Raw genomic sequence first — 13,755 nt, forward strand, 5'->3', positions numbered from 1 at the left:
CAGTTAAAAGGTAGCCACTGAAATACATGAGCTTGCCCAGAGTTCATTACCCATTGAGGGGCAACATTCAAACTGCAGTTTAAGTGCTTCTGAACCTTCCTCCCTGGAGGATACCAAAGGGTCCATGTCCTGCCTCAGTCTCGTGTCCTTCAGGAAATACTGAAAATCAGGTGGCTAGGACTTATGTTCAAATATTGGACGTTCAGCTAAAGCTCATTAGAATTATCCTCTACCTAATGTTTGAGATTCGTGTTAAACTGCAAAAAAAAAAAAAAAAAATTGTTCAGTCCATTTTCATCAGAAAACCATTTTTGTTATTGTTTGTTTTGGGCCTCACTTATTTTTTTTTTTTTTGGCCGTACACGGGCCTCTCACTGTTGTGTCCTCTCCCGTTGCGGAGCACAGGCTCCGGACGCGCAGGCTCAGCGGCCATGGCTCACGGGCCCCGCCGCTCCGCGGCATGTGGGACTTCCCGGACTGGGGCACGAACCCGTGGCCCCTGCATCGGCAGGCGGACTCTCAACCACTGCGCCACCAGGGAAGCCCTGGGCCTCACTTATTTTTAAAAATTAAAACTATCATCTTTCCTGAGATAATTGGGTAAACCAGAAATAGTAATAATAAAAAAAATCCAGTTTCTCAGATAAAACAGGATTTCATCAATCTTTGCTCAAAGACTATAATGGCTCCTCTCTGAAACTCTGCTATCTCGCAGTTCTCCATGGCAGAACTCTATCAGACCTAGAATGCCTTTTCAAATGATACCTTCCACCCCAGCAGACCGGTGCTTCCAGGCAGAATGAACTGCCTCCTTCCTGTCTTGCTGTCACTGCTCCATGACAAGCCATCACCTGCACCCCTAGCCTCTCACCAGCACCCAGCCTCTTAGCTTAAATTTTGGGTTCTTCGCACTGAAAATTCATTTCCAAGGCCAATGGTGTGGCACTGCAACTTCCTATCCCTTTGACACGTTGCATGTATTTGAAAAACATTTAAATGATTATTCACATGTTGGCGTTCCGGCAGGTGTGAGAAGCAAAGGTGCACAAGAGCATGCACATTCCACAAGAAACTGAGTACACAGGAACAAGGATCATTCTGAAGGAGGCCTCTCTATTCCCGGCCAGCCCCGCTCTTGGGGTCTAGTTCACTCTAGCTGAGACGGAACTGAACCGCCAATCTTAGCAAGGGCTAGATGGGACTTCCCTGGAGGTCTAGTGGTTAAGACTCCGTGCTTCCAATGCAAGGGGCGCGGGTTCAATCCCTGGTCGGGGAACTAAGATCCCACATGCCGCATGGTGGGCCAAAAAATTAAAAAAAGGAAATGGCTGGAGACGTGGGACGGAAGAAACAGCCACCTGACTTCTCCTGCACCACTTCTGGGAAGATGGAAATGGCTTCTGCACCACCTTTCCCACCCCCCACTAGCATCCTGGCAGCTGAATATACAAAACAAAGCATTCCCCCCCCCAACCACCCCCACCCCACCCCCCAGCCCCATGAGACTCAGGTGGAATGAGGCGAGGCTAAGGGACCAGTGGTACAGAGTCAAGCTCATCTCAGATGGGCTGGAAAGTACCCACGGAGGCTCCCAGAGGGAGCTGAGAAAGATGGGGTCCCTCTTTCCTACCCCTCCTGATTGTGTCACTGAGGCAGGCTTTGCTGTGTATCCATCAGCCTTAAGCCCTTGCATCAAAGACCCACAAAAGCACTCCCTTACTTTGGGAAATGGGTGAGGATTAGAGTCCGTTTCTCCAGTGGCAGTTTGTCTTTTTCCTGCCTCGCCTGTTCCAGGAGCTGTCGTCTCATCACGGTGAAGACAGAGCGGAGCAAGGTTCTCCCGAACACCTGGGCAGTCTCGTACCGAGGCAGACTGTCACAGAACTGGGGCACGTTGCAGTAACATAGCCACCTGCAACCAGAGGAGAGCACGCCATCAGTATCCCTTAAGCCCCAGACCATGTGGAACACCCAAGGACGGCTACTCTGTATCATCAACCTCAGCAGGAGAGGCCAGGTCTGCAGTGACGAGCAGAAGTATCACCACCAGCTAGTAAAACGTGGGAATTCGGTGAGCTCACCCGGCCATAGCCACTTGGGTCCAGTTCTACTAGAATCATTCCATTCTGCAGCATCCTTTAAATAGGAGGAGGAATGAAAGGGGAAACCGAGGAAGTCCCTTTTGCAGAAGAATCAGAACTCCCCCATCTAATCCTCTAAGTAAAATGTAAGGCTTCTTTAAAATGCCTACGCAGCATTCACATACCTCCACAGCTTTGGTGGGAAGATAAAGATCTTCAAGACTGTTCAAAACTCAGTCAAAACGCAGGAAGTAATGAGCTTCCACCATCTGTTGCTTAGGTACGTTTTCAATGACTCAGACTCAAAGTCAAAAATGCATTTCAGCGTTGCACAGGGCTGGAGGAGTTCCCAGAGGGAAACCAGGGCTTTCCTGACACCTGATCACAGTTCTGGGGCGCACGGGCTATGCAGAGCATATGATTTAGAAAGCTCGTTGAGCCGAGAGAAGCTAAAACATGAGCGTCCACCCACAATGGACCCACCTTCTCCAGGGTGACCCGGAGATGCAAGCCCTGAAATTCCCAGCAACATGGGCACACAGTGGGGCGCAGAGGGCAGCAGAGACCAGGGTCAAAGGTCGAGGCTTCACTGCCCAGGTCCCGCTCCTTGGTAGCAGACCCAAACATCCTCTTCCAGGACAGGACTGCTTTCCCCAAATAAAACCCTCTCCTCCCTGTGTGCCTTCCTGATCTTGTTTAAGACGGGGGGGCCGTGCTCCAATGCGCCCAAACTGCTGAAGGACACCCCAATGAACTGCCAGCCCCTCAATAAAGAGTGGAACAATATTCACTTACTCATGCTTCTTGCCTTATTTTTTTATCTTATTCTGTATTACTTCTTAGTTCTCCTGTGTATGGGGTGGGACTGTTTCATATTTGGGGAAGAAACCTTTCATTAGTGTTAGTTCATCTACCTGGATTCAAAATTAACCTTAAAATCCTGCTACTATTTCTGTTCTCCTCTCAACTTTTCTGTCCTAATAATTCACACCCAAATGTCATTTTATGACACAATACCCAGATGGGCATCTTAAGGGCTGCACTGTATCTTGTCAAGTCGGAAACAGCGACCTTGGGAGCAGAAGGAGCTAGGAGGTTCATTGATTTTGTAATCCATAAGGCACTTCACATAGAAATTCATCACCTTCGAAGCCAATCTTTGCTGGAAGTTCGCCTGTGGCCACTAAATGAAGTTAAAATATTTGGAGTTGAAGGGAGGCCAGCTCCCAGGGAACTAATTATGAAACTACAAATGTAATCACAAACCATAATCATCAGTTCAATTTCATGAGACTTAGGCTATCATAAGATTGTTTGTAAATGTTAATAATATTAGAAGTATGTCCAATCTGCTGCAATGGAAGATATATAAGGATTTAGACCAGTACTGTCCAATAAAGCCTCTATGATGATGAGACTGTTGCATACCTGTGCTGATACAGTAGCCACCAGCCACATGTAACTACTCAGCACTTGTACAAATGAAGAGCTTAATTTTTTTCTTTCTTCTTTTTTTTATTGAAGTACAGTTAGGTTACAATATTATATTAGTTTCAGATGCACAGCAAAGTGATTCAGTTTTATATATACACATATGTGTATATACATACATGTGAATATATAATTCTTTTTCAGATTCTTTTCCCTTATAGGTTATTACAAAATACTGAATATAGTTCCCTGTGCTATACAGTAGGACTTTGTTATTTATCTGTTTTATATATAGTAGTGTGTGTATGTTAATCCCAAACTCCTAATTTATCCCTCCCACTCCTTTCGCCTTTGGTAACCATAAGTTTGTTTTCTTGAAGAGCTTAATTTTTTTTCCATAAATTTATTTATTTATTTAATTTTTGGCTGTGTTGGGTCTTCATTGCTGTGTGCAGGCTTTCTCTAGTTGTGGCGAGAGGGGGCTACTCTTTGTTGTGGTGCGCAGGCTTCTCATTGTGGTGGCTTCTCTTGTTGCGGAGCATGGGCTCTAGGCACGCAGGCTTCAATAGTTGTGGCACACAGGCTCAGTAGTTGTGGCTTGCGGGCTCTAGAGCGCAGGCTCAGTAGTTGTGGCGCATGGGCTTAGTTGCTCCACGGCATGTGGGATCCTCCCAGACCAGGGCTCAAACCCTGTGTCCCCTGAATTGGTAGGAGGATTATTAACCACTGCGCCACCAGGGAAGTCCCAAAGAGCTTCATTTTTAATGTTACTTAATTTTAATCAACTTAACATTTACTTTCAACCAACAAGGGCCTACTGTAGAGCACAGGGAACTAGCCTATGATAAACCATAATGGAAAAGAATCTGAAAAAGAATAGATTTATATATATCAATATATCTGAATCGCTCTGCTGTACACCTGAAACTAACACACCATTGTAAATCAACTATCCTGAAATTTAAAAATACATAAAGGAAAAAATAAAATAAATAAAATTTACTTTCAAATGGAAACGCTGTGAAATATTTTTCCATTAAACAAAACTTTACTGTTTTGGTAGAACCCCATTTATCTTTAACCACTTAAAATTTAGTGAATGAATTAAAATGTGCTTTAAGTATAAAACACACACTGGATTTGGAAGACTTAGTACCAAAAATACAAAAGTAAAATACATCATTAATAATTGTTCATATTGATTCCATGGTGAAATGATAATATTTTTATATACTAGGTGAATAAAACATTATTAAAATTAATGTCCTGTGTTTATTTTTTTAATGTAGCTACGAGGAAATGTTAAATCACATATGCGGCTCACTTTTGTGGATCATATTATATCCTATTTGGCAGTGCTGATTTTGTGTCTAAAAGAGCATTTCCATCTATAGGGGTCACAGATGTCAGAGACCCTACTTAAAGACAGATGCTCTTTCTGCTATGGCAATGATAGGTTATAAATACTATCATAAATTCATAAAATGTTGTCCCAAAGTGCTTAATAGGTCATTCACTCTCCCCAGAGTAGAGGAAGGCAGCATAGATTATTATCTAGTAAAAATTTTCAAATAATAGGTTGCCATTCATTTCTTCTCAGAATCATTTTTATAGACCTCAGTTTACACTTTGTAGTTTAGTTTTGTTTTTACTTGCAAGACTAATCTTATTTTATAAATCTGTAAGGGCACAGTATGAAAAGACAGAAGATGAGTCAGCGTGTGGTGTTTCGGGGACTGCTCTAGTAAATGACACAGTCCAGGCATGTGGTGAGACAGAAAGAAGGAAACGGGAATGAATGTGTGCCTTGTCACTGCTCACACGCTCCCCCAAAGACTAACCTGGAGGAAAAGATTATACCTAAACGACTGGTTTCAGGTCTTCTCCAAAGAAGTGAAAGGACAGCTCAGGGATCTTTGTATGCCTAACGGTGACGGCATGGGCGTGCAATTGACTGATGGTTCAAACAACTGTCTCTGACTCCTTAACGGCATCGTGGTGATTTGCAACCACTTTGCTTTCTTTAAAACGTGAACAGAATTGGAGAACTTGACTGCAGAAGACCATGTCATCCTACCTACTTGCTGGACTGAAAATCCTAAGGTTTTCAGCAATTAAGTGACCTCTCCCATTTCTCCCAAACTAAAGGCTAGTTATTTTTAGAAACCACACTAGAAGCTAGGTCTCCTGAGCGCCAATCCACTCTTCTTGCCACGCTCTGTGATAAATACTGCCCTAGATTTACACACCTAATTATGAATGCCCAGGAAGCATGGTGACAGGTTATAACCTCATACAGCAGTAGTTATATACAACTGTTTCACCAAAATCAATTTAGTTATATCTAACTTGCTCAGTATTCTTACAATGCATCTCCCCAGTACAGGCATGACCTCTAATTTTGAGGTCTGCACAACTGAAAATCTAAGGCTAATTATTTGCCACTTTCCTTTAGCATATTCTGTTGGTCAGATGTATTGTAAGAAGTCGTATTCCTTTGACACTTTATTTTCCAGTTATTTCCTCGTGAAATTATATTAGCACACCATCACGGAATTCAAGGAATTTCAAAATATTTGTCCAGATTTTTTTCCAACACCACAGTGATTTCTGGGGGACATATAAAAGTATATTTAATATATACTTATATAAATTATTAAGGTTAAGTATATTAACATTAATATACCAGCTATTTTTAACATATAAAATATTTACGTTTTTCCTTAAGTCAGAACAGAGAGGATAAGTAATTTAAGCAGTTCTACTGTTCAGTCTGCATTTAATTTTTTATTGGCTAGATCCTCACAGGTTAGCTTTGTGAGGAACATAATCGCTTTCTGAGTCTATTCTCTTCCACAGAGAATCCTGTTTCTCCCCATCTTCATGCTGATGTGCACTCCACGAGTTTTCCGCCCCTCGGTCCTAATGGCTACAACTGCTGTAAATTACATGCTGAACCAACAGTCCAGCTCCTGAGGTTCACTGACACGCCACGTGGTGCCTGCAGCTGTAACAGGACCTATTTTGGAGAAGATGGTATCAGTGAGACACCATGCCGCAGCGGCGTGTGGTTTTTTAAATTCCCACGTGGTCGAAACAAGTCTCGCTTGTGATAATGTTCACAGGTTGTTCCTCTCTGCTTCCCTTTCTTCCTCAACACGGCAGTGGTGGGGAAGCCCGGGGGTGGGGGGGGCGGGGGAGGTGGGGTAGGCGGGAGGCATATCTACCTTCATTCCCTTATTTATTATTTACAGAGGCTCCTGATCTCCGTCCGGCCTAGAAATCGGCAGGTTGCAGGACAGGCTCACTCAAGCCCCTCGCCGCTTCCCTTCCCCACATCGGACTCCACCCTTCCGCCCTCGGCTGGGGCGAGGAGGCGGGGCCAGCCAGGACCCTGCGGCTGTCTCTCAGCGCCCTTTCTAAAGTGACCCTCAAATCGCTACCCTCTCATCCCACTGCACACACTCCAGCTGAAGAGTTGCGCGCTGGCAGTGACTTGAGTTTTGGAGAGCGTGTGTTGGGGGGAAAGAATGAGTAGCATCTTCCCAGCGCCTGTGCTGTGCGCCAGACGCCAGGCACGGGCCACCTCAGGGGACACACAACAGCCATGGGACCGGGCAGAGGAAGAAACAGAAGGTCCAGGAGGCGAGGTGAGAGCTCTAACACACACACAGAACTGGGGAGGGATGGAGCCATGGCCATTGCTCATTCCAGAACTCGACTTCTATTTTTTACGACTCCTTGAGTCTTCATAAGTGCCGCCCATTTCTTGGTAATTCCCAAGTGCTACACAGTATTTTTATTGTTTTCTAAAATACAGCATTAACTCCCGTGCTGCTTCACAATTAATTCTCCTTCTTGATGAAACAATTTTTTCTCTCTTAAGGGCGGAAAATATTGGGAATTCCCTGGCGGTCCAGTGGTTAGAACTCCGTGCTGCCACTGCAGGGGTCACGGGTTCAATCCCTGTTCAGGGAACTAAGATCGCACAAGCTGGCACGACCAAAGGAAAAAAACACAAAGACAGACGAAAAGTGACAAAAACAAACAAAAAGAGAGGCAAATATTTTCAGGGGTTTGGCTTTGACAGATATTTTGACAGCTTTGTCAGTCGTTCACAGATGGAGTTAAAAGACATATTTTTGAGAGTTCTATTATCTCAACTCATAAACAGGAGTAACGATGCTATAGGAACTACTGTTAATATAAAACTCTGAAATGAAGGTGTGAAAATGAAGACATAATTTAAAAAGTTGATTTTGAAGAAATCTGTAAATTTTACAATTATTAAGATAAAATACTTTATAACTCAAATTGTATATATTGTAAAAGGGGAGAAAAGAGGGAAAGGGGGTTTTACTCATGCAATCAGGTCAGTGATCAGAGAGAAAAGCTTATCTTCAACTACACCCATTCCTCTTTGTCATCCGCTGTTACAGAAAATAACCTGGGTACAAGTGGTCTTTACAAGCTGTCGAAAAACATTGCCTATTTTAAATCGCGGTTGGGGGGGGGACCCTGAAGCAAGCTTGATGTGCCTATAAAATATAAATGGGAAAAGTTATAAAAAGGGTGAACAGAATGGATAATACAAGTCACTGTCTTACTTAAATAAAAATAAATGTAAGTCATTCTGTTTTGTAGGGCCCATGTTTATGACTCTTAAGTCAATTCTATTATTCTGCAAGTCATAAGTAATAAAAATAAATTCCCACTTTAGAAAAATGTGTAATTCTTGGATGTGTAATCCAGGAATATGTTTGATGTCCACCAACAGGGACATGATTAGGTAAATTTACAGTACATCAATTCAACAGACTATAATACAACCAGTAAAACGTCTGAATGGGGGACAAAAAGGATGCAAATTTTGTATTTTCTTTCATTCTAACAAATGTAAAATAGCTATTTAAAGGGACAGTGACTGTAAGACAATATGTATAACGATACTATTTATACCATGCTGCTGGGACTATGGTGATCTTTCCTTCTTTAAAAAAAAATTTTAACACTATTATATTCACGGTCATTGCTTATTTTTTTAATGATGTCTCTATATAATAATTACAGAGTCAGTATAATTATGTAGATCAGCAGTGCTCGATAGAAATACCATGCAAGCCACACATGTAAATGTAAGCCACACGTTTAAATTTCCCAGTAAGTCACATTAAAAAAGTAAAAAGAAACGGGTGAAATTAACTTTAATATATTCTATTTAATTCAATATTTCCAAAATATTACCATTTCAACCCGTAATCAATATAAAAATCTATTAAACTATTAATGAAATACTTGACATTCTTTTTTTCTTTTTTTGTACAGTCTTAAAATCTCCATTCATACCAGCCACACTTCAAGGGCTCAGTGACCACATGTGGCTGGCAACTATCATATTAAAGAGTTCAGGTCTAGATGATTTGGATCCCTCACCCTCCAAAACATCATGCTATGAATGAAGAGTAGGAATCTGGGGAGTTAAATTCGACGTTCTCTCTAACTGATGGAGTCCCGTGATAACTGGGCAACCCTCTGCTTGCAGAGGCAAGTAGCGATGTTATGTCTGCAACGTACTTTATGGGCCAAAGAAGAAGAACCGGCCGTCTGCTTACCTTGTATAGTTCTCCTTGTATCCAGAAATATCATCGTTGGGGGATCGCAGTCTTCGTTGAGATGGAGCCTCCAGATGCCAATAGTTGATGCGGTTCAGGAACATTTTTGCCAACTCAACTATTGTTTGCCTTTCTTTGGATGGCAGGTGACTAAATTTGTACTGTACAAAGTTATTCACACCCTTAAAAGGAGGAAAGGCAATTTATTCACGCAGCTGTGCAATCCTGAACACTCACATAGTCAGCCCCGTTGGTGGTCATTAGCAAAAGAAAAGACATTTCTCTATTCACAAAAACCTCTTCCTTTTCCCTCTTAGAAAACAGGAATGCCCAGAAGGAATCATGCCCCAGATCACAGTCTATGAAAAGTGACAAGACACAGAGGCTGTGAGTTGCAATTCTATGCCTGCTGCAATCGTGACGTGCTAAAGAAAAATTCAAAATCACGGACCGAAAAAGTCAAAACCCCATAAACAATAAAATATGGCTCTTTTGCAGCATAACTCTTGCTGTACTGTCAACACAGTAGCTCACATATAATGAGATTCTTGGATAAATATAATGTTTTTACATTCATAAAATTTTAATTTTTGAACTAAACCACTAGAATTTGAACTTTTACTATCCTCTTTCGGTTTTAGTAAACCTACCAAAAGAAAATTCTTATTCAAAATTATGACCTTTTAAAATAATAATCTGTGGATTTGTGGATTAATTTAATCTTTCTTCAGAACACTCCCATCTAATTTAATTTCAAATAAAGGAACAATGAATTCTTATTTCGTAGGGATTGGAGACAACGTTTTTTCTATGAAAAACTAACTGATAAAATACATTTATTTGTTTCTGATATCATGTCTTCTGTAATTATTCTCATCAAGAAATTCAGTCCAGAGTATCTGAGATTTACTTAGGCGAACAATGATGGGCCAAAAAATTGATACTGATGAGAAATCCTGACAACACCTAATAGAAAAGGTCTATACATATCAACAGATTCCCCAAGTAAATCTCGGCTTCTTTACAGGAATCTTAATGTACCAGGAAGCCAATTTCTGCAAACAAAATCTCATTTCTTTTCTGTGCTTGCTTTTTAGTTGACTTACAATGTTTTTCACATTGCTCCTGAATTCCCTCGCCTCAATAGACTTTTCAACAGTGCAAACAGAGGGACAAAGACTTAATTTTAAAACATCAACACTGGGGCTTCCCTGGAGGCGCAGTGCCGATGCAAGGGACACGGGTTCGTGCCCCGGTCCGGGAAGATCCCACATGCCGCGGAGCGGCTGGGCCCATGAGCCATGGCCGCTGAGCCTGCGCGTCCGGAGCCTGTGCTCCGCAACGGGAGAGGCCACAACAGTGAGAGGCCCGTGAACCGCAAAAACAAACAAACAAAAGTCAACACCAAGAAACAGCCCATTTCATGTGTTCTGAGGAACTACATGCTCTATTATTTTCTTTCCCAAACACACAGTGAATTCTGAGCGTTCAGCAACCCTAAGAGACACAAGCTAGATCATTTATTACATTAAGTATTCACTTCCGATCCAAAGGGCCCAAGACAATTCCTACCGACTTGAACATCTCTAAGCCATCAATGAGGATGAAAATGAGAACGTTTGTTCAGCCTTAAAGCACTAAAAAAGGGGCTTCTCTTGTATCTCTTTACCTGTTCAATGCTAGGTTTCTCAAATGGGGGTTTCTTCTCCAAAGAGCCTTCAACCACAGGTTTTCCTCTTTGTAAAATAGACTTTCTCAAGAGCTGTAAGGAAATCATTTAAAAAAAATCAGTCAGTGTCACACACGCACGCACACACACATACACACACACACACACACACACACACACACACACACAGACACTATGGACTCTCCAAGCTTACAATCTTGCTGGGAAAAAAAGGCCACATTAATCTAGAAAAATGGTACAGATAAACTGGTTTGCAAGGCAGAAATAGAGACACAGATGTAGAGAACAAACTTATGGACACCAAGGGGGGAAAAGGGGGATGGAATGAATTGGGAGATTGGGATTAACATATATACACTAATATGTATAAAACAGATTACTAATGAGAACTACTAATGAGAACTTGCTATATAGCCCAGGGAACTCTACTTCACTTCACTGTACAGTGGAAATTAACACAACATTGTAAAACAACTACACCCCAATTGAAAAAGAAAAAAGATTACAAATATTTTCTCCCATTCTGTTGTTTGCCTTTTAGCTTTATTTATGGTCTCTATAATTTTTTTTTATTTTAATTTACTTAATGTGTCAACTCTTCCTCTTTTTGTTTATCAGAATTTAGGTCTTAACGATACTTCTAAATAATATTAATAATGTTGTCTTGCTTAATACTAATAATATCATAAAAGTATTACAAAACCTTAAAAAAAAAAGAGGCCACATAATGGAGCTGGGCCAGGCCATACCATGCTGTCTTCCCACATACAAAAGGAAAAAAAAAAAAAAAAGGTTGGCAGAAGAGAAATTCCAAATAAGTTGCAAAGGCAGTAAGTGCAGTATAAAGCCCAGAGGATGAGAGCTCAGAAGTCTGCCTTACCGAGGGAAGATGTCACACAAGAGGAAGGGTATAAACTGAGTCTGGAAGGGAGGACAAGCATGAAACACAAGAGGACGGAAAAGCATTTGCAGGAAGGTGAGGTAGGAGGTCAGCCTTGGAGGGAATTTAAGGGCTCAGTACAGTTGAGGCTGCATCAGTTGGAGGTTAGAAGCCCCATTTAAACTTTGATGTTATTTTATTCCTAAAATATTTAATCAGCCAAGATGTGGATTAAAGGTAATACGTAAGAGTAACAAATTTAGCATTCTTTTTTGTTTGTTTGTTTTTGGCGGTGCCTTCGGCATGCACATGCACGCTGCAATCGTGACGTGCTAAAGAAAAATCTTAGTTCCCTGACCAGGGATTAAATCCGCGCCCGCTGCAGTGGAATGAATTCCACTGGACCACCAGGGAATTCATTTTAACATCTTATTTTGAGACATTTTAAGCTTAGGCTTTTCTCTGAAATACACAGTATCTCACACCACACACACACACACACACACACACACACACACACACACACACACACACACACACACACACACACACACACACACACACACACACACACACAGCCTTCAAAGGGAAGCTACCATATTCTATTTATCTTAATTACATGTTAGTAAATCCTTAGATCAACAACATGGGTGACTACCAGGTAACGCAATTTGCCTTCACGCCCATGACCAGAGCTGGGAGAAGCTAAACACTTTTCGTGTTCTGGGCAGCCGGGAGCACACAGCCGCGCCACACCTTTCCTGCTCACTCGCCCTTCCCCACTCTGTTCGTGCCTTCTGCTGACCCAGAGGCTGGTGGACACTGCACCCTCTGCACACGCCCATCCAGGCCGCTGCAGATGTGCTCATGCTCCGGATGGCCTGATTTAAACCCCTGAAAGGCCGAGGTCCACTGTGTGCGCAGGGGCTGTGTGTGACGGCTGTGTGTCGCACACATAATCCAGGGCCCAGGCTCTTCCGGAAGGAATTCCGTAGGGCTCTCAATTGGCAACTTTCACTGTTGAGGTCTTTTTTCATTTCCTCTCCATCCACAGAATGCGGGCCAAGTCTTCTGGCATCTCAACGCCCATAAAACAAAAACGTCGCTCTTAATCCCTGCCATTGGAATTTAAAGCCCTCAAAGAGCAAATATCAGAGAGTAAAAAGAACGCGGAACCACTCGTTAAGACCTAGTTTGAAAAAAATTTGATCTTGAAATTCTTTACCTTCAACCTTTGCTTGAACCTTCAGTAACCTTTACACATGGGCCAGTTATGATATACGACCATGCATTCATTCATTCACTCATTTATTTATTACATATTTATTTATTTATTACACATTTATTTACATCTTTCTCTCCTTTCTCCACTGATTGCCTTTTCAATAGAAACAAAACATGGCAAACTTTCTCCCAGGAGTTAGTGGAAATAGACGAACCCCCAAGGTTGAAGAACACCCTGTGTGCCCCCTGAGCCGGGTCTTATAAGGGCCTCATTTCCTTCTAGAGGTGCCAAATAAATTACTCACATGTAGTATTTGCTTATCTTATCAATGTATCATGCCCATCTTTACAAAAATAAAGGTGCCATGATGATAAGTTGTTGTATGTGTTTCTAAGGATATAAAAAGACTGATTATCAAATTTAGATACAAATAATTCTGGCTGCCTACATTTTTGTCCAGTTAAAGTAAGACCATTTGGGAACTTGACCCACTGAGGGTTTCAATTTGGAGGTAGACGGATGAACTGGGGAGGTGTCGAATCTCCGCTTCTTCATCTACAAAAGGATGAAGCTGGGATAAATAGGCGTATATACGAAGACTTTAATAATAGCAGCAAGGATTTGCTTCCTGACTTTTGCCAGGCACTCTCTGTGGTTCTTTATCTGTATTACCTCATTAATCCTCCTAACAACCTCTTGAAGTAGGTGCTATCATTGTCTATAGATAAGGAAACGCGACTTGCCTGAGGTCACATTCACTAAGTGATGAAGCCAGGATTGGAACCCAGCTATAGCTGAGCTCCAGAACCACGCTGACAAACACTAGGATAAAATGA

At 42.0% G+C, this 13,755-nt stretch overlaps 1 protein-coding gene across 1 annotated transcript in view; it reads right to left on the reverse strand.

The window, feature by feature from the left end:
* The window catches only part of KAT2B (lysine acetyltransferase 2B), a 102,912-nt gene that overhangs the window by 37,684 nt on the left and 51,473 nt on the right, over positions 1-13,755 (reverse strand). The window contains exons 4-6 of the mRNA XM_060149541.1: positions 10,794-10,886; positions 9,125-9,306; positions 1,721-1,912 (exon numbers count right to left, since the gene is read on the reverse strand). Coding sequence (XP_060005524.1) covers positions 1,721-1,912; positions 9,125-9,306; positions 10,794-10,886 — 467 coding nt within the window. The remainder of the gene's footprint in view (positions 1-1,720; positions 1,913-9,124; positions 9,307-10,793; positions 10,887-13,755) is intronic.

Source organism: Lagenorhynchus albirostris, chromosome 5, assembly GCF_949774975.1.
Source record: "Lagenorhynchus albirostris chromosome 5, mLagAlb1.1, whole genome shotgun sequence".
NCBI classification, from domain to species: Eukaryota; Metazoa; Chordata; class Mammalia; order Artiodactyla; family Delphinidae; genus Lagenorhynchus; species Lagenorhynchus albirostris.